Source organism: Spermophilus citellus (assembly GCF_964194105.1).
Source record: "Spermophilus citellus genome assembly, chromosome: 17".
In the NCBI taxonomy this organism is placed as follows: Eukaryota; Metazoa; Chordata; class Mammalia; order Rodentia; family Sciuridae; genus Spermophilus; species Spermophilus citellus.
The window spans coordinates 23,056,195-23,084,194 of NC_138199.1; the positions used below are offsets into that span (position 1 = coordinate 23,056,195).

The window sequence follows — 28,000 nt, forward strand, 5'->3', positions numbered from 1 at the left end:
TTCTTACATTATTTCCCACCTCTAATTACAAACTCAAAAGCAGGGCTGCATCTTTTAATTCCTTGCAGTCTTAGCCATACACGCATCCTTGCATATACTTAGTATTACATGAGAGCAGAGAGCAAAAATTCTAAAATTCTGACTCTTAAATTTGCTGAGTGACAAGACCTCCATTTCTTCTATAAATCAGTGTTTCCTCCTCTATACAATAAAGACAACATGACAGCTGCAGGAACACTTGGAGACTCTGGATACCTTGAGAACTCCGGGCTCCTGGCCGGGGATATATTGTGGCAAGAGCCAGAAGCCACATCAATATCTAAGGATATAACTTTATTGGAAACAAAGTGTTGGGATGTGGAAGAGAGCTAGGAGTCAGGTTCCGTGGTAGGTGGTGGCTTCTCATCATCAGGGGGGCAATCGATGAAGTCAGCCAGCATGGCAGCTGTGTCATCCTGCTCCTTTTAGGAACAAAGACATAAGATTTGAAACAGATACATAGGTATACATAGAAAAGTGGCAAACCTCTTCCCTAATAAAAGCAGCTGCACCCCATTTCCCCACCAGCCCCACCTTTCTAGCCAGAGTGCTTCTCCACCTGGCTCTCACCTTTTCCTGGAGAACTGCAGCCTCTGTCTCTGTCTCCATCTCTTCTTCTGCAGCTGTCTCTGGTGGGGGTGGCACATTGTCACCCCCACCCTCAGTCCCCTCTTCCAGCAGGGTTGGAGGAGCAGAGGGTTCTTCTTCAACAAGCTCCTGAGGAGGTGGCCCTGCCTCTGGGCTTCCCCCTTCCCTCTCTTCCTCACCCTGAGAAGGGAGCACCTCGGGGGCTAGGGTAGGGGCTGTCTCAGTCCCATGCTGCTCCTCTGATCCTGGTTCCTCCACTTCCAGCAGCAGCCCAGGCTCTGGTTCTGGCTCAGGGTGCTCTTTGGGAGACTCTGGAGGAGGGAGAGCTGGGGGCAGGGTTGGGGGTGGAGGTCCACCTTCTTCTACCTCCCCTCCTGCTGAGCCAAACTCCAAGTCTTCAACCTCTTCCAACTCTTCTTCCTCCTCCTCTTCCTCTTCCTCCTCTTCTTCCTCTAATTCACCTTCTTCCTCCTCAAATTCTTCTTCAAACTCTTCTTCCTCCTCTTCTTCCTCTTCAAAATACTCTTCTTCCTCCTCTTCTTCTTCCTCAAATTCTTCCTCCTCCTCCTCCTCTTCTTCTTCTTCCTCCTCCTCCTCTTCCTCTTCCTCTTCATCACTGCTATTGATATTAATAACTGTCAAATCTTCTTCCAGAGCTGGGGGTCCTCCTCCTCCAGGAGTCCCTTCAGGGACCAGCTGCGGTGGCGGGAGTGTCACAGGACCAGGTACAGGTGGGGGCGGGGGCGGAGGGAGAGGCCCTGGGGCTGCAGGAAGCTCTTCAGGCTCCTCCTTGGCTGGCACAGGAGGGGATGCTGTTGGGGGCCCAGTAGGGGCAACAGGGGGAGGAGTGGTGCCCGAGGGTGGTGGGGGTGGCAGGGGCGGAAGCCCCTCAGGCACAATCACCACACTATCATCAGAGTCGCTTTCTAAGGAGATCTCAACATCAGATGCCTCCTCCTTATCATAGTGGACAAAGGCTGGTCTGGGCACTCTCCCCCCAAAAGTTTCATCTGGTGGGATGGTGGGTGGAGGAGTCCCACTAGGAGCAAGGACAGGGTCCTCATTGGAGCCTGCACGATGGTTCTCAGGGCCAGGAAGGAGCCGAGGGGGTACAGATACCAGGCCTGGGACAGAGAGGCCTAAGTGGTTGGCTGTGGCTGGAGGTCCAGGACGTGCTGAAGGCACAGGGCCTGCTGAGGGCATGGGGCCTGCGGAAGGCATTGGGCCTACTGAGGGCATAGAGCCTGAAGAGGTCAATGGGCCTGCTGAGGGCATGGGACCTGCAGAAGGCATGGGACCTACAGAAGGCATAGGGCCTGGGGGCTGGAAAGGCGGAGCTCTGAATGGAGACGGGGCCTCAGGAGGGGGCACAGGGGCAGGTGTGGGGCAGGTGGGGCCCATGGCCTGTAGAGGAGGAACTCGGGGGTGAGTCAGAGCAGCACAAGTCACCAGTGCTTCCGAACAGAAAGAGGAGACCTAAGGAAGGAAGAAAAGGCCACTGTGATCCTCAAGAATACATGGTCTCATGGGCCAGCATAACAAGAGAATCCAATAATCAAAGAGGGTCTCGGGCCCAGTGAGCAGTTACCTCAAGACTGTCCTCTCGCTGACCAAGGGAGAAAGCTTGCAGGGCACAGGCAAGAGGAGGTGGGCAGCGAGGAGAAGGCGCCAACAATAGCGCCAGCAGCAGGCGGTAGAGCTCACGGCGGCAACAGGAGCTGGTATATGGGGAGCTGCCCAGGACCTCACCCTGCTGGACACCCATGACCAGAGGCAGAATCAGATCATGCAGTCTCTGAAAAGGACACAGAGCACACCTAGAAACTTGGCCAAGAATGCCCAGACCGTCTCCAGGGCCTCCTCCCAGGTTTCAATGGACACACCTTAGGGGCACCCCCCATACACATGCAAAGAGCAACATCCCCCACCCCCAGGCTCCATGGATAACATGTTCCACTAACCCTGTGAGTCTCCTCCTTGATGAGAGGCCCACACATGAGGATGGTCCGGCTGAGGCCTGGCAAAAAGAATAGTATGTGACCTATAGGCAGGCTACTGACAAGATAAAGACTGAAGGCTTCTGAAGCATACAGCCCAACAATAGCATCCGGCTGCCACTGAGCACCCTGGGCAAGGCATTTATTTCCTTCCCTTGGTCTGCTTTCTCATGTATAAAATGGGGACCATAAAAGCCCCTCTAGGATATAAGGCTATTGATAATACTTAAATGAGATAATGGAGGTACACCATTATAAATGTGCCCTTAGGTACTTGGACAATTGACTCCCTGCTTCACATGGGGTGGGGGAAAGTGAAATACATGGGAGCCAAAGGAAAGTCACCCATTAACTGCATAGCATCCAATTACTAACTTCTATTGATAGATTAGTGGTTGCACTGGAGGCAAGGAAGCTCTACCAGGCATCCTGCCTTATAGGGGAATGTGAGTTCCAAAGGCAGGGATTTCCCCCAAGAGCTAGAATTGTATCTAATACATGGGTACAAAGTGTCTGTTAAGTAAATGAAAGGAGAGAAACGAGACTCTGGAAGGGCAAGATGAACTATCAGAACCCCAGTCTAACAGCAGGACACAAGACGCCACCTGCAGCCCTCATAGCTGCATGGCTGCTTCTGCTCCTTCTGCGGGCTATGGCTCCAAGCCCTCCCAGAGCCACACAGGTCCAGGCGTCACCAACCTCTCAGCGCAGCTGCACAGACATCACTGTTGGCATTGTTCTCTCCTTTCCGGTGGCTGGGTGGGGCCATAGCCTCCCCTACATCCAGCTTTATCTTCTTGGGGGCACTAGGCTTCCCAGTTTGCAAACCCCCATCAGGGCTCCCCCGAGGACTGCGTAGCTGATGGTAGAGGAAAACACTAATCAGGTTATACAGAGGCAAACAGAAGGGCAGGACAGAGGTAGGAGACAGTGTAGTGAAGAGGCACATTTGGACAAAGGGCACAGGAGATAAGTTCTCACTCACCTTAAGGGCATCAGACGGTGGGGAGATATCACTGAGTAGATGAGTGAGCAGGGCCTCTCCAGAGGCTCCTCCCTGAAGCACCCCTGCTGAGGCCCCACAAACCTGCACCCACAGCTCTAAGATAGCATATACTTTGGTCCGAATAGTGCTATAGTATGAGCAAAGAGGGTAGGTTATAAATGGAAATTGGTTGTGCCAGAGCCCCAGGTCCACCTGCATGCCTTCTCACCCTCTCCCCTTTATCCCCTCCTGGATGATCACCTGTAAGGCCTCTCCTGGCCAGGAGAGAGAGTATCCCTACCAATGCTCCAGGCGTTGAGGACCTGGGGGAGCAGGCGACTGATCAGAGCCCCAAAGCGTAAGAGCCGGCCTCCACACCTGAGGGCAGAGATGGAATGGTGACGCTCATTTCCAGCAGGCCCGAGATCCTTCTCCACACCCAGCTAAATCCCACTCACGCAAGAATGAGTGCAGACAGCAGGTCCAAGGCTTCAAGGTGGATAGACGGCAGTAATAGCAACCTCAGGGGACCATCTCCAAGCAAGCTCTAGAGAAAAAATAATCAGCAAACGTAAGAACTGGAAAAAGAAAGCAAGAGCCAGAGAAAGACAGAGCAGAAGAGTGTGACTTTGTACATTATGTACAAATAATTAGGAACCTACTCCTTGGCCACAGCTCACACAAAAACAAACTCCAATCCTCTAATAAGACCCTCAAATGGAGGGTAACGAGAGGATGGCTGAGCTTCTCAGTAACGACTCAGCTGATCCCCAAAGTCACCCTCCAATAAGGAGGCACTGGCTATGTGAGAAAATCTACTTTGACACTGGCACTTGTGTCAGGGAAGCACAGTTAGTTATGGTATTTGGACAGAAATAAGGAGCCATCTGGGACAGCTTCAGAGATGAGTCTGTTTGGGGAGCTTCAAGTCACAGTGCTTTCCTAGTTGCCCAAAGTCCTGAACAAGGGCTATGTATAAAGGACAAAGTCCACTCACAATATTCTTGCCACTGACACTGAGAGTCCGGCAGATGAGATCCAGGACTTCCTGCACAGGCACGGAAACAGGAGCCCCAAACTCAGAGCTAAAGAAAATAAGAACAGGGAGACCCTCAGAGCAGGCTCCCCAACATGGCTCCACACCCACCTCAATCTCCCTTCTTCACATTGAAGTTAACTCTCCCATTCCAAGACCCTGCTCCTTCTAATACCCACACACCTGAGCATAAGCCCCAGACAGCGGGCCAGTCCTGAAAACCTCTGCCGAAGGCGCAGGAGGACATGGGCATCACCATCTTCGGAAGGGGAAAGCAGCGTCTCCACTCCAGGGCCTTCATTCTGAACAGGAGCTGAGCAGCAAACAATCACCTCATATACTATCTTCTTTCCATTCCTTCCTTTTTCATCGGTGGTACATTTTTTGACCAGCTATGTTCATCCATTTTGCCTAGCAACCAACTGCCCCGCCTCTCTGGACCTCCCTCCTGTTCCCTCCTGTCAAGCTCCCCAGTCCTTATTGACCATCAGCCCTGGTCCCTACCCGTTTCTGCGCCTTCATAGAGGGCCCCCAACAGGCTGTGCAGTGAGGCCAGCAGGCTGTGCAACTCCTGCTCCCAGCTCTCAGTGTGCTTCAGGCCCTGGGAAAAGCCAGCCCCTAAGGAAGGCAGCCTGGAATAACACTCACAGGCCAGCTGTAAGAGGAAGGGCAGAAAGCTGGTCAGATGGAACTAGCTCAGCTGTGGAGCCCCCACCCCTCTAAAACGCAAGAGCTGAAAATCAAAGGAAGCTCAAGGGACAGTCAGGTTTTCAGGTCCAGATGGGCATAGGAAAGTAGAAGTCGAGACTAGTGATGTTAACCACGAGGAAGTGGAAACAACCCAAAAGCTATAAAAGAAAAGCTAATAATAAACCATAAGAGGCTCAGATCCCTGAGTTCTGTACCTCTCTCCCCACTTCCTTTACCTGCTGGAGCTGAGGGCTCAAGGCATCCACTCGAGACAGGAAAAACGAGGCCAATTTGCCCTAGAAGGGAAAAGAAGGAAGAGGTTGCGAGGCAGCTCCATGAGCCAGAGATACACACCCATCCATTCCCAGTGGCAGACTCTCCACCCAGTCTTTCCTACAGACGCAGAAAGCACACTGCCTACACAGGGCAGTGAAGCCTGGTATCATACATTCTTTCATAGCAGGAAAACACCCTGCATGTCACATCTGCTCCTTAGCCTCCTGTCTGGGGAGAAAAAAAACCTGGGTCCTGCACTACAGACAACTGGACTCCGTCCTGCCAGTTTTTACAAAATTACAATCATCTCCTTCAACCAAGGACACAGTCCTAAGAAATAATCTCTACATTCCAACCCTCTACCAACTCAGACACAGAAACCAGAGTCCAAAGCTAGGAATCAAGGCACTCTCTAGAGGTTATAAGGGACAGGCCAGTGGAGCAGAACAAAGGCAGCAAATCTGAGCAGTAACATGACAGTCAGCAAACATCATCTCTGCCTGCTATGAGAAAACTCTGGCACAGGAGTGTTTAATCTGAGGGCCACAATTTATTTGGAAATAAAATCAGAGGCCTTGAACATAGAAGGTGAAAAAATTACATCATTATTTTCACTAACTATAAGTGAAATGTAGTGCTCCCTTCAATTGGAAATGTAGACAAATGGCAGTGTTAGCAGTACCTTTGACTGTCACCAACAGAACATACTTATTTTTATTTCATATTATAATGGTAACATATCTTCAAATATTATCCACATGCATGACAAATTTAAAATTACAGTAGTTAGAAGACCTGCTTCTAGATTTATAATAAATTCTTTTAATTTTATGTTGCCTTAGTATCCATTGTGAATACAAACTGAACTTTCTTATACCAGAAGCAGGGCCAGTATCCAATTCTCCACCTTCTCCCAATTGCTCAATGCAAGTTATCCTGGTATGTGTCTTGTTCTCTTGGTAGCCAGCCCCCAGATCCAGCCTACTGGACTCAAGGCCCCGCTGACCTTCACACCATGAATGGGCTGGGAAGATATGCCACAGTGACTACTTCGCTGTCACCTCCTGGAACCCATGCTTGATTCCTTTAAACACATCAATTAAAACTTCCAAGGGAAATCTGTCTGAATAATGCGCTAGAGTCAGAAGTGAGAGTGTGTGTATGTGTACGCATGGTCTGTTTCCTCATGTTCCCTAACCTCTTGTGTAAGTAGCCTCCAGGTATGCCATGTATCCTATAAGGTCCCTGGTAGGACCTGTAAGTAATAAAATCTTTATTCTCTCTAGGTTTCTCCTAATCACTGAAGGAAAACTCTCATCTTAAGACAACTTAGATTAAAACAAGACCTTGCTATTTAATGTATTAATAAACTACAACATACTACTCTATTTTAAAAACTATTTTAAGAGACTAGCTTTCCTTAAAATTCTATGCATTTTATTTTACGAATTCAAAAATATTACTCCAATAAAAACATTACACTGCTGGGTGCAGTGTACACATGCTAATAATCTCAGAGACCCCGGAGGCTGAAGTAGAAGGATTGTTAAGTTTGAGGCCAGCCTCAGCAACTAAGGCCCTAAGCAACTTAATAAAACCCTGTCTCAAAATAAAAAAGTAAGAAGTTGAGGATGTAGCTCAGTGGTAATGTGCTTCGTTCAATCCCCAGTACCAAACAATCAAACATTACTCTCAGAAGGGTTCATGGCAAAAAAAAAAAAAAAAGAAGAAGAAGAAGAAGAAGAATACAACAACTGAAATATAAACAGGAAGAAGATAACATTTCTACTTTCAGAGAGATGTAAGAGTTAATCAGGTAGACACAATAGCCAAAGCTGGACAGAAAGAAGATCAGGAGGGAATGATGCTGAGACTAGAGAATAGAACTGAGCTTGGTTTAGAAAAAAAGGCTACAATCCAGATCATGAGGCCAGAGAGAGAAAAATGCTAAGGAAAGCTAAAAAATCACAAAATGCCAAGAGAGAAGCAGACTGAAGTCTTGAATTCTAGATTGGGAAGTACTAACTTTATCCTGGACTCTGTGGCACCCTATGTATAAAGGTGCACTTCCAGAAGACAAATTAAGCCGTAGCACCAGGCACAAGGCCCAGCACTAGGGAGGATACTAGGAATAGAAGCCTCTGCCAGTGTGTGGTTCAGAAACCAAGTTCCCAAGGGTTCCCTATCTATCTGTGGCAGGAGCCACATATAGTTTCCCATATTACACTTCAAGATTCTCACTAACTATGAGACAAGCACTGTTACAGCTAATCCCAGGTAGGGGAGGATCCAGGACCATTTCCCTTAGGATTCGGAGAGCATTTGTATGTCTTATGTGGTACCCAGGGTCTCCTGACTCACTTGCTTCTCCAAGGAAGACAGGTCTTCAAGAAATTAAGAAATACCAAAGCCTCAACTATTAGGGGCACTTGGCCTTTTGGGCCAACTTATTACTCATGCTTTTTTTTTTTTTTTTGAGACTCTGGCTCAAATGGCTGGACTGAGGCCAACAGAAGTCTGCTTGTGTGTCTGTAACAAAACAAACAACAGTGCAGTGACATGGCACCAACCACAAGATCTGCCCTGGCTAACCCATAACGCAAGCCAAAGTTGTTCCAAGCTCGCCTGAACATTTCACTTAAAACATGCATGAAGCCAGGCGCAGTGGCATATACATCTAATCTCAACAGTGCAAGAGGCTGAGGCAGGAGGATTGCGAGGTTAAAGCCAGCCTCAGCAACTTATTGAGACCTTAAGCAACTCAGTGAGACCCTGTCTCTAAAACATACACAACAGGGCTGGGGTTGTGGCTCAGTAGTCAAGTGTCCCAGAGTTCAATCCCTAATACCACACACACAAAAAAAAAAAAAAGAAAAGAAAAGAAAAGAAAAAGAAACAATATACATGTCACACACACACACACACACACAGTCCTAGGTGTATCACAAGGGTAGGGTTTGTCTCCCTCCTCATTCCAAGTAACTACTAATCAACTTAGCAAGGAGGAAGAAGTGAGGTAAAGCCTGAGCAGAGACTGACTTCAGGAACTCAGAATGTTTGAGATTCTTCATTTGGGAGGTATTACCCCTGAGATGGAAGATTGCAACTGCCCTGGGAGCATCTGGGAGGCAAGACAAAAAATTGATAAATATTTCAAAATGGCAACTATCAGTTTCCGAAGTACTGGTCTGCAAGATTTTACAAATATAGACCGCCCCTAATGCCTGTGCATAAAACAGATTCTTATCTGAATAGATAAAGCAATAGACGAAGCCAAAATCCTCAACAGAGGGAAGGATGTTTTCCAGATGACACTATTTTTAGAGAAATAAAGGCAGGCCAGGTACAGTGGCACACACCTGTAATCCCAGTAACTCAGGAGGCTATAGCAGGAGGATCGAATATTTAAAGCCAGCTTCAACAAAAGTGAGTCACTAAGCAACTCAGTGAGACTCTGTCTCTAAATAAAATACAAAATAGGGCTGGGGATGTGGCTCAGTGGTTGACAGTCCCCGAGTTCAATCCACAGTAGCAAATAAATAAATAAATACACAAAGGTAGGCATACCCTGCAACCACATATGAATGCGTTGTTGTTTGTTTGGAAAGAGTACACAAAACACAGGCCATAACTCTAAAAACTATACTGTCTAAAAAAGGCTTTGAATTTTACACATCAACCTCCCAACTACTCACACTGAAAACTTAAGTTAGGAACAAAATGCTAACCTGTATAATCTGAGAACGAACAAAACATCTTGCAAGGCAGGCAGTTAGTAAAATGTCAGTAAATAAATCTTTAGTAATTGTTGGTAAAATCCATGAGTTACTCCAAATACTTAGTTTCTTTACCAAAATCCTGTCCTGTCCACTCAAAGTTTCTATTAGCTGTGGTTAAGAGCATTCATATGAAAACAAAGAATCAACAAGGACATGACCCATCCTCATGCTCACTAAGAAATAGCACATGTTCTAGGACTTTTCAGATACTGCAAATAACCAGCTACAGAGGTCTCCCTCTTAACCATGGGGAGCACATTTCAAGAACCCAAACAGATGCCTGAAACCAGATAGCTGAAAACCTATATACTATGTTTTTGTTTTACTATACATACATACCCATTGTAAAGTGTGAGTTATAAATTGGGCACAGTAAGAGAATAACAACTAATAATAAAACAGAACAATTTTAACAACATATTGTAATACAAGTTACGTGAATGTGAATTCTCACATATGCTCGTGCTCTTGATACTTTAATAGCCATCTCAGTTATCAGACTATTTCAGCATCATAATGCTTGTGTTCAAATAACCCTTATTTTACTTTATCATGGCCCCATAGAGCGAGAGGAGTGTTACTGGCAATTCAGACATGCCAAAGAGAAGCCATAAAGTTCCTCCTTTAAGTAAAAAGGTACTCCATTTACATACACAAAAAAGAAGTACACTGAGGTTGCTAAGACCTAAAGTATGAACAAATCTTCTATCTGTGAAATTGGAAAAAGAGAGAAAGTCATGCTAGTTTGTTCCCAGCATGAGGCCAATTATCATTAAATCTATCAGTTTATATATAATAAGAAAAAACATTTGACCTACAAGGCAACACCTACTGGTATTTAGGTATAGCTCACACCCAATTACACAGATGTGCCAATTACAAATGATCCTTAACTGTTGCTATTTTAATAGAATTTGTAAACTGTTACTGCTTTAACAGAATTTGTAAACTATTCATATCTGTAGCAGCTCCTTAAAAATCAAAACTGGACCCCAGCCCAACGCACAGAGGAAGCAGAGGAGATGGCCCTGGCAACCAATGCATGGAGGAGGACACTGACCACATACACGTGGAGGAGGAGACTGACTGCACTGCAGCCCCCCATCTACCAATGCATGGCCCTTCCAGTTCACTTCCATCTAGAGACAACAGCCAGGACAAGGAAGACTATAACCAAGGTTCCTGCAGGCCTAGTTAAACCAGAGGCAAGGTATTGGTAACCTGCAGGGACACTACAAGATTACAGAATAAAAATTATAATACCTCAGATCTACACTGCCAGAGAGGAAGACACATGAACAACATGAAAAAACAAGGGAAGAACCTGCCCCCAAACAAACTAAGATGCTACAATAATAGAATCCATTGACAACACAGTAAATGAAATGTCAAGAGAAGGAATTCAGAATGTACACAATTAAAATGATCTGCAAACCACAGAATAAGATGAGAGCGATTATAGGCAACAATTGATCATTCCAACAAAGAGATAAGAGGGCAAATACAGGTAGCAAAAGATTACTTCAAGAAAGAGACAGACTCTTAAAAAAGAAATCCTTAAAATGAAGGAAACAATAAACCAAATAAAAACTTCAATAGAAAACATCATTAAAGGCTAGACCACTTGGAAGACAGAACCTCAGGCAATGAAGACAAAACATATAATCTTGAAAATAAAGTTGACCACACAATGAAGATGGTAAGAAACCATGAACAGAATATTCAAGAATTATGGGATGGGCTGGGGATGTGGCTCAAGCGGTAGCGCGCTCGCCTGGCATGCATGCGACCCGGGTTCGATCCTCAGCACCACATACCAACAAAGATGTTGTGTCCGCCGAGAACTAAAAAATAAATATTGAAAATTCCCTCTCTCTCTCTCTCTCTCTCCTCTCTCACTCTCTCTTTGAAAAAAAAAAGAATTATGGGATAACATGAAAAGAACAAATCTAAGAATTATCAGGACAGAGGAAGGCACACATATACAAACCAAAGGAATGCACAATCTTTTCAATGAAATAATATCATAAAAATTCCCAAATATGAAGAATGAATTGGATAATCAAATATAAGAGGCTTACAGGACACTAAATGTACAAAACTATAACAGATCTATACCATGGCACAGTATAATGTAAATGCCAAGCGTACAGAATAAGGATAGAATTTTAAAAGCCACAAGAGAAAAGTTTCAGATTACATACAGGGGGAAACCAATTCAGATCTCAGCAGATTTCTCAACCCAGACCATCAAAGCTAGGAGATCCTGGAACAATATACACCAAGCTCTGAAAACAAAATTAATTCTTCCCCTGGCCTCTTCCCTCATCTGTGCCATGTATAGTCATTTTGTATGGATCATGACAAGTGGTGTGGAGTGGGGTGACAAAGGGAATTTAGGCAGGAATACAAAAAGAAACTTTTGAAGAGTTGTCCTAGGAAAGCAATACATCAAGAAGGCCTCCTACAGGAACAAAGATAGGATGTAGAAAAATGGGCAAGGCATTCTATAGATTCAGAGAAAGCAAGGCAGAAAGAGAAACAAGGCAAGACATGATGGCACATGTATCTAATTCCAGCTGCTTGGGAGATGAGGCAGGAGGACTGCATGTTCAAAGGGCCTGGGCAATTTAGGGAGACCCTGTCTCAAAATAGAAATAAAAAGGGCTGAGGATGTACCTAAGTGGTAGAGTGACCATGGGTTCAATTCCTGGTTTGGGAAGGAAGGAAGGAGGAAGGAAGGAAGGAAGGAAGGAAGGAAGGAAGGAAGGAAGGAAGGAAGGAAGGCGAGGGGGAAGGAGGGAAGAAGAAAGGGAAGGAGGAGGAAAGAAAGGAAGGAGGAAAGGGAGTAAATGGGTGGTTGGTGGTTAGTTGTGGGAAGGAGTCCATGGGTACAGCCTAGGTCTTAACATCAGACAAATAAATAAAGGTACTGATCCCTGCTGATCTTAGGCCAGTTGCTTAATTCTAATTTCTTGATCTGTGAAGATTAAACAAGTGCTCCAAGGTAATATCATTATAGTTGTTGAGACAGGTGCTTAGAAAGCTCAGAAATGGGATCTGAGGTTAAGAGTGCTATCAAGGTTTATATTGGTGGGGAGAAGAGATTCCATGAATACTTACTTTGAGAGAACCACAAGCCCGAGGGAAATAGGTCATACAAGCCTTCATTCCTTCTAATGCTGACTGCTCACACTGTAGGAAAAACAGAAAGTCAGGAAGAAGGAAGAGATCAAGAGCCCAATGGCCCCATATACATCCCCCAACCCAATGTACTCTACTACCCTAGAAGGTCCTTTCTCTACACACTCACTTTTTTCTTGCTCCTCCCCCATCCCACTTCTTCATCCTATTCCTTAATTACTTCTCACCACATTCTTTAATCCAAACAGTGTAAATAAGGGCAAAGACTCCTAGGGGTAAAGCAGTGGGGAAGTGTCTCACCTCTGGTCTAAGGCCCAGCAGGGAAGTGAGAAGTCCAGGAAGGTGGTTGATGGAGATGTCCCGAAACAGTGTAGGAAGTTGGGCTGCATATCGGAGTAGGTCCCTCAGGACAGCCACAGCCAACTCCATGGTGGGTGGAGGGTCCTGGGACTAAAAGCAACAACACCCATGCTGCCAACCTCACCTCCACTGTCACCAAGAGGAGGAACAGGAGGTATAACAACTTAGGGCTTTTGAGAAACATCACAGTCAGTGTCAACAGTATCATCAAATCTACTACTGTAGGGAAAAAGGGCCATAGAGAATATACAGATCCAAAAAGAACATATTTGTCTTCAGAAAGAACTTGTGCTTAATATTTTAATATTAAAAGTATCTGGAATCCCAGGAATATCTGTTAGGAAGGGAAAAAGGTAAGGAAGCCACTCCTCAAGATCCAATCACCTGAAGGTTTCAAGAGTTGTTTGAGCTGGGCTGGTGGCACACACCTGTAATCCCAGCAACTTGCAGGGCTGAGGCAGGAGGATCACAAATTTAAGGCCAGCCTTAGCAACTTAGCAAGACCCTGTCTCAAAATTAAAAAAGGGTTGAGGATGTGGCTCAGTAGTAAAGTTCCTTTGGGTTCAGTCCTCAGTAACAAAGAGTTGTTTGAATCTCCCATACTACTCTTAAAAAAAAAAAAAAAAAGACAACCTTTGGATTTAGAAAGAAAATTAACACTATTTAAGGACAAAGCATTTAACACAGATTTCCTTCTACACCAGGGGAGACCATGAGCCAACAAAATAAATAAGAATACTTCTTAAGAAAGTAAGACGAGGTGGGCCTGCCTACCAACCACAGGCTCTCAACGCTGTCCAGCAATCCTACTGCATTGGCTAATTTCCTCGGCTACTCAAACCTTTTCCTTGAACTTCCAAACCCAACTTCTCCCACCACTACCACCTCAAGATGGCCTTGCTTACATCTTAGAAAACTAAAGCCCAAAGATGGGAACCACCTTAGTTTCCTATTCCCAAATCTGAAACCCTTATCATCCTTCTCCTCTGCTAAAGCCTGCCTGCCTCCTCCTGTCCAAGGACAAATTCTCCACTATGTTTTAAAATACTATCCCATCCCTTCTTTTCAAAACTTTACACATCAACCAGCTCTCTCTTCTGTCCCTCGAATGGATTCTACCCACTGACATTTACATATGCTCAAGCACTCCCAACTTCAAAACTCCTCAAGCTGGGTGCAGTGGCACACACCTCTTAATTCCAGAATCTGGAGGTTAAGACAGAAGGATCACAAGTTCAAGTCCAGCTTCAGAAATTTAGCAAGGCCCTCAGCAATTCAATGAGATCCTGACCCAAAGATGAAAATAGAAAGGACTGGGGATATAGCTCAGCAGTAGAGTGGTTCAGGGTTCAATTTGCAGTACAAAAATGAATCAAAACTACACATACACACACATATTATTATTCCTTGATCCCATCTAGTGTTCCACTTGTCAAATCCCATTAACTGCCCAATTTCTCTCCCTTATCATTAGAGCTAAAATCTTGAAAGGCTCACCTATTTTCCCTACTTCTGCTTCCATTCTCCTTCTCCCACTTATCTTCACCCCAAGCTAGCCTGGTTTCAGTGTCTATAGCTCCATCAAAAACACTCTCACTACAGTCTTACAACTTTTGGACTTACTAATATGATAAGCAATTTTAGATCCGTGTCTTGTTCCATCTCACAGGAGTATTAACAGAAATGACTCTTGCCCCTTCCCTCAAGAGTCCTTCCCTTGGAATCCATCCAACCCACAATCCTGCTTGCTACTCTCTCTTCTGTTGGATTTCATCCAAGCTACCACCCTAGTTACCTCCTTTCTACTGTTATCTTGGTCTCCTTTGTTGATTCTCCTCTACCTGACCATTACCTGTGGTACGCCTTGAAACTCAGTTGGTACAAAACTCATCTTGATATCTCATTCTCAATATTAACTGCTATCTAAATATTGAATGTTCCTTCCCTTATGAAACATACCAACTAGCTGGATGCAGTGGCGCACACCTATAATCCCAGTGGCTCAGAAGGTTGAGGCAGAAGAATGGAAAGTTCAAAGCCAGCCTCAGCAACTTAGCGAGGCCCTAAGCAACTCAGCAAGACCCTGTATCAAAATAAATATAAAAAGGGGCTGGGGATGTGACTCAGGGGTTAAGCACCTCTGGGTTCAATCCCTGGTACAAAAAAAAAAAAAAAAAACAACTAAAGCCCCAACCCTCTGAATCCTTCAAGGCTATATGGAGACACTTCCAGTCATGACAGATGAGATGCTTACGAAGAAGGATTCTATATAACACCCAAGGACACATCTATGGTGTTTTCTACAATTCCTTCTGAACCTAGCTGTCTTCCAATGTTCTCAAGTCCATGAGTCATTCTGGGCATGTCTTCTCCCTAATGCTAATCAATCATCAGGACTCCCTGTTTTGCCTCTGTATCTCTATCTATTTCTCATTAATTCTACTGCCACCACTCTCATTCAAGCTACTGCAAATGTTCTAGATTACTTCAGTAGTCTTCCACATGGTATTCCTGTTTTCATTTTCTCCTTTCTAATCCTTTCTCCACACAGCAGCCAGGGTGCTATTTTTAAATAAAAATTTGACCATCACCGTTACCACTGTTTCCTCACTGCCACTGCTATGGTTTTAATGTTCTCCAAAATTCATGTGCTGGAAACTTTTCAACACAATAACGTAGGAAGGTAAGACCTTTAGGTGGGATTAAGTTATGAGGGTAAAATGGGTTAATGTCATTATCACAGGATTGGGTTTATTATAAAAGCAAGTTCTGGGCATGCACACTCATGCCCACAACCCCAAATCCAACCTCCCATGTGATGACACCCACCATGTTATGTTGCCCTCACTAAATGCTGCCTCTCAATCCTGCACTTCCCAGCTTCCAGAACTGTGACCCAGATAAATCTCTATCTACAGTATTTTGTTATTTTGTCTGTTAGTATTTGGTATACTAAGATATCAACTTAAAACTTTGGATGAATTCCACTGCTCTCAGAACAAAAATAAAAATCCTTAATGTGACTATCAAGGCCATACATATTTTGGTCACAATCTATCTTCCCATTTGTGTCTCATCAACTCCAGCCACACCAGCATGCTTTCAATTCTTCAAATGGCAACTTCTCTTCTGTCAGGGTTTATGCACTCTTACAGCATTTTTTCAGCCCAATTAACTACTACTTATCAGTTCAGGAAAGCCCTTCCTAAACCTCTGACCCCAATCCCTACCTCTGTAGTTGGGATCAGATTCTACCTCCATAGCACCTACCTCAGTTTATCACGTCACATTCAACTGTATCATTATTCAGTTAAAGTGTTTTCCATTAGAACCGAAAATAGCAAAATAGGGTCTGTGGGTGCCTGTTTCTTCATGGCCCACAAGCTAAAAATGGTTTTCACATTTTTAAAGTGATGGAAAACAAACAACAGGCGACAGAAACATGTGGTTCACCAGCCTAAAACATTTACTATCTGCAAACACTTACTTCATTGAGAAAATTTCCCAACCTCTGTATTAGACTCTAGGCACCATGAAAGAAGAGTCCAAGTACACCTTACCATTGTCTGCCCAGAGCTTAGCACACAGTTTGCTGTAAAACTAAGTATAGACATCATCAAAGCATGGAAAAGGAGAGAAGAGAAATTAAAACATTAAAAGAGGAACAAAGGAAGCCAGGAGCAGTGGTGCACACCTGTAATCCCAGCGTCTTGGGAGGCTAAGGCAGGAGGATCATGGATTCAAAGCCAGCCTCAGCAACAGCAAGGCACTAAGAAACTCAGTGAGACCCTGTCTCTAAATAAAATATAAAAAAGGGCTGGGGATGTGGCTCAGTGGTTAAACCCCTCTGGATTCAATCTCCAGTACTAAAAAAAAAGGGGGGGGGGACGGGACAAAGGAGTAGACCAAAACAAACCCAGAAAAAGGAATATTAGTGATTTAGCGATGACATTCATTACAAAAGCTAACTAAGGAGTGAAGCTGTCAAAGGTTACAGTGTGTGATAGATCAGATGAATTAAAATAACCCAGCAGATAAAAATATCAAAAAAAAAGTTTGAAAGGATGTTTCTATTTCAAGTTTAATCTCCCTATTTTCAGGAAATTGCTTCTCTAATCATTCTGTCCTCAGAACTAAATGTCCCAGGCACACACACACACAAAAAAAATACCAGACCCAAGAGAAGGATCAGGTGGGAAAAGGAGAGGGCAGTAGGCAGCTGAATCCTTACCTGCAACACCTGCTGAATGCTACGAAGCCAGGACACACAGTGCTGCTGGAATATCTCTGTAGGGCTCTCCCCCACCAGCAGGGACAGCAGACACAGGCCCTCGAACCTTACAAGCAAGAAGGGTGTGACACAGTGGGTGGGGGCTATTGACTGCACTTTTATTCTCAAGGGCTCTAATAAAAGACTTCAACCCCAGATCCATTGTGCTTTCCACCTCCTGAAATGCTTGGAGGACCTAAGGTAAGGTGGGGCCAGCAAGGAAAGAAAGGAGGCCCAGGTAAAGAATAGAAACTTGGGAACTGGAAAGGGTAGATTCAACTCAAGAGAACTCACAATCAGAAAGAAACTTCCCACCCTTCTGGAAATGGAGAAATCTTTTGAATACACAGGGTGGTGATAATAGATGGACAGGTGTATATACAGTTCACTCCCTAAGGGAACATACCCCTAGAGAGGAGGGGGGGGGGAAGCCAGGTGTGGTGGTCCACACACCTATAATCCCGGCAACTTGGGAGGCTGAGGCAGGAGGATCTCAAAGTCAAGGTCAGCCTCAGCAATTTAGTAAAGCCCTGAGCAATTTAGCAAGACCCTGTCTCAAAACAAAATACAAAAAAAGGCCAAAGAGCGAGGCATGGTGGCACATGCCTATAATCTCAACAGCTCAGGAGGCTGAGGCAGGAAGATGAGTTCAAAGCTAGCCTCTGCAATTTAGTGATACCCTAAGCTGTCTCAAAATAAAAAAGGGCTGAGGATATGGCTCAGTGGTTTAGCACCCCTGGCTTCAATTCTTAATATCAAGGGAGAGAAAAAAGTGTTAAAAGACTTACCGAGTTTTGATGGAACCTAGACGTGCATTACTGAGACTCACCAATGCTCCAAGGGCTGAAAGATTCTAGAAAAAAGAAGTTAGGTAATAGGACATTAAACACAAGCAGAATTCTCCAAGCTTTCCCTGCCCCAGCACTTCCAAAATCCTTTCTGAAGTTACAGTACCTTTGAGGCCAAAAGATCATCCCTCTAGAGGCCTTTCACCTGTGTCCTCTTCTCCTGTGGTTAACACTCATATCAGCCTCTGAGCTCTTCCTCAACTTCTAATTTGCCTGATCCCTTCCACCATACCACACCCAACAAATCAGAGCTATCCAAAAAGAGCCAAACTCATCCCTCCATTAGTCTTCAACAATGGGTCAGGTTCACCTCAGATCCCTGGAAAGCACTCAGCATAGAGATATCCAGAAACCATAGCTGAAGGGACACTGAACTCATTCCCCATCCTTCTGCCTTCATACCCAAGCAAATCCTCTCCTGTTCCTGATTTCCATACAGCTGTAAAGAGGACATCACAGATCTACTGAGCCAGAGTCTTCCTTCCAAGGCTCCCCTTCCTCTCATACTGTGGAAGCCCATGAAAGAGGTTTCCTCATTGGCCCTCCCACAACTTCTCTACTGGCAGAAGGACCAGACCCCCCTCATGGCACCTGTATCTTCCTAATGGTATACAACACTCATTGTTTCTGTTTTTCTTCATACTGGGTATTAAACCCAGAGGTACATTACCACTGAGCTGCATCCCCAGCCCTTTTTATTTTTTATTTTTTTTTGAGACAAGGTCTCCCTAAATTACTGAGGCTGACTTTGAATTTACAATCCTCCTACCTCAGCCTTTTGAGTTGCTGGGATTACAGGAATGTGCCACCATGCCCAGCATCACTCATTCTCTGAACACACATCATGCATCTTTCTGAACACACATCATGTACTGGGTCAGGTGAAGGAACATATAGCTCAATAAATGTTTATTCAAACGTGACATTGTCTTAGATACTGGATAGTTTACTTTCTAGTTAGAGACAGAAAATAAAGAACTGATGAAATAAAAACAGGTTGAGCATTCCTAACTCAAATATCTAAAATCCAAAACATTTTGAGTGCTGGCATGACACAAGTGGAAAATTCCACACCTGACCTTATGTGATGGGGCCAGTTAAAACAGGTATACAGTAGCTTATGCAGTGCCCCCAAGGGAAAAAAAGAGACCCTCTCAGCCCCCTTCAGCTGTGATTCTCTTTCCCACAGCTCAAATTTCCCCCACATAAGCCTACCCACAAAAGGTTGTAAAATGGAGGCATGAAGGCCAGACCAGCCAATGACAGATTCCTCACAATGCCCCACATGGATTACATGCAATACTCAGTGTTTTATTTTGCTGCTTATTCTCTGCTCTCTAATGTAAAGATATTGTTGAAAATTTTAAAAAAGCAGATACCCCTATAGGTAACCGTAATAAGAAAAAAGCATGTGTATTTATTTACAGCACACATAGGTGTTCATGATAACAGTGATGATGAAGATGATGGTTTTTTTTCTTTCTTTAAAATATTTTTTTAGTTTTCGGCGGACTCAACATCTTTGTTTGTATGTGGTGCTGAGGATCGATCCCGTGCCGCACGCATGCCAGGCGAGCATGCTACCACTTGAGCCACATCCCCAGCCCCAAGATGATGTTAATATTGGGGAAAATGTACCTACAGATGACATGGTGAAAATGTGTGAAGGATTTACTGAAGGACTAAAGCAATATGCATTCATAACTGAGTAAGAAATCATGTCCATTTGTAAAATCAAAGAGACTTCTAAAACAAAAAATGTTAATGGGGCAGATGACTAGAGGAAACATTTCAAAAAGTCATCCAAAAAAATGCATTCTCATTCCTTCAGGACCCACTTCCTAGTCTTGCAGCTGTTTCACACGTTTGTTTTCCCTTAAAAAAAAAAAAAAAAAAAAAAACTAAAACAGTACACAGTAACCTTTCAATGAAAACACATGTAGGTGCCATTATTTGCAGATACTGGTATTCAATAACTGATGCAGGGCTTTTCTTGCTTTCTTTTTTCCTGTGGGTACCAGGGACTGAACTCCAGGGCACTCAAGCACTGAGCCACATTACCAACCCTTTTTTGTATTTTATTTAGAGACAGGGTTTCACTGAGTTGCTCAGTGCCTCACTGAGGCTGGCTTTGAACTTGTGATACTCCTGCCTCAGCTTCCTGAGCTGCTGGGATTACAGGCATGTGACGCCACACCTGACTCAATGCAGGGATTTTGATGATGTTTTTGTGCTGCTTCCTTATCATTTACTGTATTAATGGTGTGTCATATCATATTTTTCACTGCAAAGTACTTAAGTATTAATAAGTATAAGAAATGATTGCTTAGCATATAAATTCATTGCCACAAATGATGGTGATATCAAACAACCACAGATTGTCCACATGGGTGACTGAGAGCATCAGCTTCACTTCTTTACAGTTCAATGTACCCAAACTTTGTTTTATGCACAAAATTAACTAAAATATTACATAAGCTGGCTGCAGTGGCACACACTTGTAATGCCAGCACAAAGTGGGAGGCTGAGGCAGGAAGAACCAGGTTTAAGACCAGCCTCAGCAATTTAGCAAGACCCTGTCTCAAAATAAAAAGAACTGGGGATGTAGCTTAGTGGTAAAGCACCCCAGGTTCAATCTCCAGTACCAAAAATAATAACAATAAAATGTTCCAGTACATATATGTCAGATGGTGCTAAATGTTTTAAGAAAGAATAAAGCAGAGTAAAGAAGGAAAGCAGTGCTCTGAGTAGGAAGGGAGATAGTACTTAAGTAGTAAAATGGGCACAAAAGTCCTCTCTTGAAAGTCTGTGTAGGCAGAGATCTAAAGAGAAATGGGAACAAGACACACCCTCATGGGCAGGGGATGTGGCTCAAGCGGTAGTGCGCTCGCCTGGCATGCGTGCGGCCCCGGTTCGATCCTCAGCACCACATACCAACAAAGATGTTGTGTCCACCGAGAACTAAAGAAAAAATAAATATTAAAGATTCTCTCTCTCTCCTCTCTCACTCTCTCTAAAAAAAAAAAAAAAAATTAAAAAAAAAAAGACACACCCTCATATGCTACTGATAAAAATGCAAGATGGTCATTTTGGAAAAACCAATCTGGCAGTTCCTCAAAACAATATGCATAAGCCAGGTGCTGGGTAATCCTAGATATTTGGGAGGCTGAGATAGGAGGATCACGAAGCCAAGGTTAGCCTCAACAACTTAATGAGATCTTGTCTCAAAAGAAAAAATAAAAAGGCTGGAAATGTAGCTCAGTGGTACAGTGATAGAGTATCCCTGGGTTCAATCCCCAGAACAACAACAACAACAAAAATGGGGTTATATGCAGAGTGAATACATGACCCAGAAATTCCACTCCTAGGTTGTTTTATGCACAAAATTAACTAAAATATTACATAAAATGAAAACATGTGCTCACAATAACTTGTATATAGTTCAAAACAGTATTATTCTAATAATGAAAAAGTAGAAATAATTCAAATATCCATCAATTTCACAAGGCCCTGTCCAAAAAATAAAAAGGGCTGGGATGTAGCTCAGCAGGAGAGTGTCCCTGGGTTCAATCCCCAGTACCAGTGACCACACACACACAAAAAAATATTATAGAGGGCTGGGGATGTGGCTCAAGCGGTAGCGCGCTCGCCTGGCATGCGTGCGGCCCGGGTTCGATCCTCAGCACCACATACCAACGAAGATGTTGTGTCCGCTGAGAACTAAAAAATAAATATTAAAAATTCTCTCTCTCTCTCCTCTCTCACTCTCTCTTAAAAAAAAAAAAATTATAGAAGTAGACTAATGGTCACCTATGGCTGGAAGCAGTCAGAGAGGATTGATGGGAAATAGGGACTATCAATGGGTACAACGTTCCTATATAGAGTGATGAAAATGTTCAAAACACAGTGATGGTTGCACAACTCTGCAAATACAAAAAACAAAACAAAACAAAACAAAACAAAAAAACATTGTATTGTGGCTGGGGATATAGCTCAGTTGGAAGAGGACCTGCCTGGCATGCACAAAGCCCTGAGTTCAATTCCCAGCACACACACACACACAAAAAAAACTATTGTACCCTTTAAATGAGTAAACTATACAGTATATGAATCACATTTCAATAAAAACTTTTTTTTTAAAGGAGAGAATTAAGCAGAGAAGTGACATTATCTGACTTATGGTTAAAATAAGTAAATAAACAAAGACAGACATACCAGATTATACTGGTGCATACTATAACCTATAAGCTACTCCAGAAGTTAAAGCAGGAAGATCACAAATACAAGGCCAACCTGCAAAACTTGGTGAGACAGTCTCAAAATAAAAAAAATTTAAAAAAAAAAAAAATGGCTGGGATGTAGCTTAGTGGTAGAGCTCTTGCATAGCATGTATGAGGCCCCGGTTTGATCCCAGTATTATCTCTTTGTAACCTGGTAAGAGTGTGGATAAAAAGCTGTTAAAATCCAATTAAATTCTGAAGGTAAAGCTAATGGAATTTGATATATGCACACGGGATATGGATGGGAGATACTGAGAGAAGTCAAAGATAACCTCAAAGTTTATCACTTGATAATTAGACAGAGGTGCCATTTACTAAGGGGAATGATTCAGGAGAAGTAGGTCTTGGAGGTAAGAATCAGGAATTCAGTTTCAGGTATGTTAAATCTGTGGTATTTATTTAGCATCAAAATGGAAACGCCAAACAGGCACTGGGTAGACAAGTCTGGAGTTACAAGAATTCCTGGTTAAGATGTGAATTTGGGAGTTTTGGGTCATGACATTGGATCAGTTCACCAACGGAATAAATAAAGCAGAAATAAATAAATGGAATAAATAAAGTAAAGAAGCAATGTGAGGATTGGGTTCCTGGGAACTCTAACCTTTATAGAGGTCAAAGAAATAAGGAAGAACTAGTCTTTACTGGAAAAGGAGTAAACAGTGTGGTAGGAGGAGAATTGAGAGAGTGCTATCCCAAAAGCCAAATAAAGAAAGTCTTTTAAGAAGGAAGGATTCAGACACACGGTGGCACACACCTATAATCCCAGCAGCTGGGGAGGATGAGAGAGGTAAGAGGATCCCAAGTTCAAAGCCAGCATCAGCAATTTAGCAAGAACCTGTCTCAAAATAAAAAATAAAAAAGGGCTAGGGATGTGGCTCAGTGGCTAAGTATACCCAGGTTCAATCCCTGGTACTCCCCCCAAAACAAAGGAAGGAACAATTGACTATACTGAATGATATAGATGGGTCAAGTGACATAAGGACTCAAATTTGACCCATGAACTTACTCTCTTAATGGTCACTAGGATTACCTTCAAGAGTTACCAGATCACCCCAAAAAAGTGTTTTGGCAAAGTGGCTGAACAGATTAGCCCAATGAAATAATCATCATAGTAATAATCTATTCTGGGAAGGAACTTTAATGGATGGCAAAACAGATGAAAGGTTAAGACACAGGACATTTAAATCATCTCCCAAGATATCTATTAATTACAAATAGAAAAATCATAAGTTTATAGTTGAGAAACCTAGAAAATACATCTTAACCCAGAGATGAAAATTAATATATCAACATGGAAAAAAAAAATACAGTATATGCCTCCTGATGTGGATGCTCCAAGAATGACACACCATAACTTCTGCAGAACTCCTGCTGAAAATGCACAATCTCAATCTAAGGAAAACCCAGAAAAACCAAATGGAAGGGCATCTTACAAAACAACTATCCTGTACTGTTTTGTTTTTCTTTTTAGTACTAAAGACTAAACCCAAGGGCACTTTACCACATTGAAATACATCTCTAATCCTTTTGATTTTGAGATAGGGTCTCACCAAGTTGTCCAGTTTGGCCTCAAACTTGCAATCCTCCTACTTCAGACTCCTGAATTCCTGGAATTAAGGACAGAAGCCACCACCATAAAGTTGATTTTGACCTTTTTAAAGAGTATTGGGCCAGGAGTGGTGGTGCACACCTGTAATCCCAGCTACTTAGGCGGCTGAGGCAAGATGACTGCAAATTTGAAGCCAAACTGGGCAACTTAGTAAGACTATAAATTTTTAAAAAATTTAATGAAAGGGCTGAAGTAAAGATTCAGTGGTAAAAGAACCCTGGGTTCAATTACAGTACTGCAAATAAATAAATTAAATGAATTAAATGTTGACTTGTGGGTAAAGGATATGTAGGATTTCTTTTAATCTTTCAACTTTTCTGTGAACTTTAATGTTTAAAAAAAAAAAGAATGGAAGCAATCAAGTATAGAGAATTATTTTGAGGAGTTTTGCCATAAAATAAAATATAAAAATGGGACAGGAACTGGAGGGTAATTTTTTTTTAGCAGCTTTGAGTTATATACTGATAAAAATAATCCACCAGAGAATAGGGGAAGTTGATGATGGTGGAGTAGAGATCTGCTGAAACAAGGTTCTTGTGTAAGTGGTAAGGGAAAGTGTCTAGTACACATGCAGAAGAACCGGCCTTATGTAAGAGTATGGACAGCTCATCACTAGTAACAGGGGGGAAGGCAAAGCATTTGTCACAGGTAAGCTGGTAAATATGGTGGTGGGAGTCTATGGAAAATCCATCCATTTCTCCTTTCTCCATGATGTCACCAAGTAAAGAGTAAAAATGTAGAAAATTAGTAGGAAAAAAACAAAAAATATTAGGAGAGGTTTGAAGAAGGTACAAAACAGTTGTCTAGGAAAGTGGGACTGTAACAGGTTTGCTGGGCAACACTAAAAGTCCACTTCTGAGGACAATGGCCATGAATTTAAAGTGGAATCATAAAGCAAGGACTCATAGTTTTCTCTAGTTATACTGAGCTGTGAAGATGCAGGAACAAAATAAGTTAGAATTGGATTTAACACTTACCAAGTAAATGCAAGTCAAGAAGAGCAAAGGAATTGATCACAATGGATCACCAAATTTAAACTGGGTATGAAGGGAAGAGAAAACTTAGAAAATGATAAGTTGATAAATTTACTTCTTTCAAATAGTGGTAAATGCTAGGAAAGAAACAAATAGGATAAAATGAAAGAGAATGACTGAAATAAAAGGGGCTACTTTACAACAGTGGTCAGGAAAGATTCCTCTGAAATGGTGACATTTGAGATCTAAGTTTAAAAAAGCTCACTTTGCCAGGAATTTCCCAGCAAAGAGTAAAAAAAAAAAAAAATTAATAAGCAATGGCCTCTGTGTGTCCTAGAAATTAGATAAGCCTCGGTGGCTGGAACACAATTAAGACAAGCAGAGTGTCCCATGAGATGAGTTCAAGAGGTAAACATGCCATGTACAGCCTCATGCAATGGTAAGTTACTGTAGAGTTTCAAGCAGAAGAATGCTGATATTTAGCTACTGGCTAGAACAGAACACTACTAAGCCCTAGGGATACAAGGCAGAAAAGAAAAACCATTGTCCTTCAAAGAGCATATAGTGGGCTGGGGATGTGGCTCAGCGGTAGCGCGCTCGCCTGGCATGCGTGCGGCCAGGGTTCGATCCTCAGCACCACATACAAACAAAGATGTTGTGTCCGCCAATAACTAAAAAATAAAAAATATTAAAGAAAAAAAGAGCATACAGTTACAGGAGAAATATCTGGGATTTGCTTGGGAGGGGGCAGAGCTGAGAAGGAATGAAACTGCTAAAATGTTCATTGTTAAATTTGGGTGATAGAGACAGCTCAGGGTGGAATGATTAGAAAAATTATCTGTGTATGTCTGAATATTTCCATAAGATTTTTCTTTCAGTTATAAACAAAAATAAAACAAATCTAAGCCTAGCTGTGCTCCTGCAGAGAAGAGAGGTTGAATATACTATATAAATGAAAGAAACAATGTAATAAACATCTCTTAATCATAGGTGGTTAGGAACAAGCAAAGAACTGAAAAGATTTGAGGCAAGAGCCAAGGCAGCTCACGGAGGGATTTCAAGAGAAGAATAAAGGCCCTGAAATGAAATTAAAAAAAAAGAAAGAAAGAAAGAAAGAAAGAAAGAAAGAAAGAAAGAAAGAAAGAAAGAAAGAAAGCCAGCCCAGGTACTGAAGGATTTTTAAAGGCAGCAAACAGAAACAGAACTTACTTTAGAAAGCTCACTCATTGCTGGGCATGGTGATCCATACTATAATTCCACCTACTCAGGATGGCAGGTTTGAGGCCAGTCTGGCAACTTACTGAGACCAGCCTCAAAATAAAATTTAAGCCGGGTACAGAGGCACACACCTGTAATCCCAGCAGCTTAGGAGGCTGAGGCAGGAGGATGGAGAGTTCAAAGCCAGCCTCAGCAAAGTGAGGTGCTAAGCAACTCAGTGAGATCCTGTCTCTAAATAAAATACAAAACAAGGCTGAGGATGTGGCCCAGTGGTCAAGTGTCCCTAAGTTCAATCCCCGGTACCCAAAAAGAAATGGTTTGGGATATAACTCAGTGCTTGCCTACTAATGTGTTAGGTCCTGGATTCAATTCCCAGTACACCAAAAAAGAAAAAACAAGCAAGAAAGTTCACTCCAACTACTGTTCAGGTAGTAAGAAGACAAGGAGAAGATTTTGCTACAATCTGAACTAGAAATTGTGCACTGTCCTGGGGTAGTATCATTTTGAAATTGTTAAATTTGTGGTACCATGGGAAAGTCAAGTCGGTGATTAAGCTTAAATGGGTTGATCAAACAATGTATCTCTCTTCTCAAGTTCTAGGCCCTTTTACTTACCTTCATTTCTGTTCTTAACTAAACTAGAAATTCTTAGGGAAAGACCCATGTCTAATTTATCTACCTAGAGATAAGAACAGTATGTTACATATAACCCATACCCAATAAATATTTGATGAATGAAAATCTATGGGGAAGCAGCAGGATTTGATAGAGTGCTTATGGTAAGGTGTGTGAGGAATAAAGTATTCAATATGACACTTGACTCTCTACTCACGCTTTCCCTCCACCTCTGAGCCTCTGGACAATAACCTTTTCAGTTCTTTCCTACCCCAGGGCCTTCCCACATGAGTTTTCCTCTAAAAACCCTCTCCCATTTTCTTTCCTTACCCAACCCCTACTCATCCTTAAGGTCTCATTTTACATTCCAGTTCCCTTGGAAAATCTCGACAATTCTCCGGATTAGGTTAGAGGTTCCCTGCTAGGATTCAATTTTCATCGCGTTTCATTGCGCATTGCTCATCGCCATCATGTCTGTAAATGGAGAGCCTAGTACAGCCTTCGGCTTTCAGTAAAACCACGTAAATATTTATGCGTTGAAAATGTCCGTTAACTGTGGAAACAATCCCCAAAACAGGTATCTCCATAAGAAAACGGGACTGGAGATCATTCAATTATTCAGTGACCAGACCTGGAACTGACTCCATTCCGGAGTGCCTACCAATAGCCTAGCAACAGAAAAATGAGGCCTAATTTTTCCCCTAGAGAAACGGCGGATAAAGGGGAAAGACGTGAATCTCGTCTGAAATGATGGCTGGATTCGCTTTCTGCCGTTCTCCCTCAACCTCCCTACTGCAGCTTCGGTGCAGCATAATCCTGGCCCTCGGGTGCCTCGCCAACCTTCCCACAGAGCCGCGAGCACGCGAGCTCAGACTTACCTGGGCCCCGCCCACCGTCCCATGCAACCGCAATAGGCACATGAGCCCGGGCAAATGTGGAACCGAACAGACAGGGGGATGCACAGGAGCAACGGTAGACCCCGTTCGCGGCTGCAGCAAACCGGAAACGCTCTCCAGCAGCAGCAGACGAAGACGCGGACCCGAGTTCATCGCCGAGAGACCCCCGGTTCCCCCGGGAACCCCAGCCGGGGAGCCCGCTGAGGGCCCACTAAGAACGGCTGCCGCCATCTTCCCCGGGCTCTACTGGTGGCGTGGCGCGATGACGCAAACACACCGCGACGGACGCGTCTTGAGAAGGGGGCTTACGGAGGGGGTTGTGATCCTGCGCACTGGCTGAATGGAGGTGCACTCCCGGGCTCAGGCTGAGTGGGAGCATGCGCGGGGTGGAGGGGCC

General features: G+C 43.4%; 1 protein-coding gene across 1 annotated transcript; it reads right to left on the minus strand.

The window, feature by feature from the left end:
• Nucleotides 1-40: 40 nt before the first annotated feature.
• On the minus strand, nucleotides 41-27,992 carry PELP1 (proline, glutamate and leucine rich protein 1). The gene is made up of 17 exons (XM_081271838.1): nucleotides 27,586-27,992; nucleotides 17,953-18,017; nucleotides 17,126-17,231; nucleotides 12,835-12,984; nucleotides 12,514-12,585; nucleotides 5,572-5,631; nucleotides 5,150-5,300; nucleotides 4,829-4,958; nucleotides 4,607-4,694; nucleotides 4,068-4,156; nucleotides 3,871-3,987; nucleotides 3,610-3,757; nucleotides 3,324-3,483; nucleotides 2,589-2,644; nucleotides 2,216-2,422; nucleotides 610-2,103; nucleotides 41-461 (listed from the first exon to the last, which is right to left on the minus strand). Exons 1-17 carry the CDS (start codon nucleotides 27,832-27,834, stop codon nucleotides 369-371), a joined length of 3,435 nt encoding a protein of 1,144 aa, XP_081127964.1. The 5' UTR covers nucleotides 27,835-27,992; the 3' UTR covers nucleotides 41-368.
• Nucleotides 27,993-28,000: the final 8 nt, after the last annotated feature.

What these genes read in the sequence shown, in the direction of transcription:
- PELP1 (XM_081271838.1), bottom strand. Translation starts at nt 27,834, where the DNA reads ATGGCGGCAGCCGTTCTTAGTGGGCCCTCAGCGGGCTCCCCGGCTGGG. An exon ending in CTATGAAGGCGCAGAAACGG is followed by an intron (nt 4,959 to 5,149) that starts GTAGGGACCAGG and finishes TTTGCTGCTCAG; the next exon opens with CTCCTGTTCAGAATGAAGGC. An exon ending in GGCCAGGAGAGGCCTTACAG is followed by an intron (nt 3,758 to 3,870) that starts GTGATCATCCAG and finishes CTCATACTATAG; the next exon opens with CACTATTCGGACCAAAGTAT.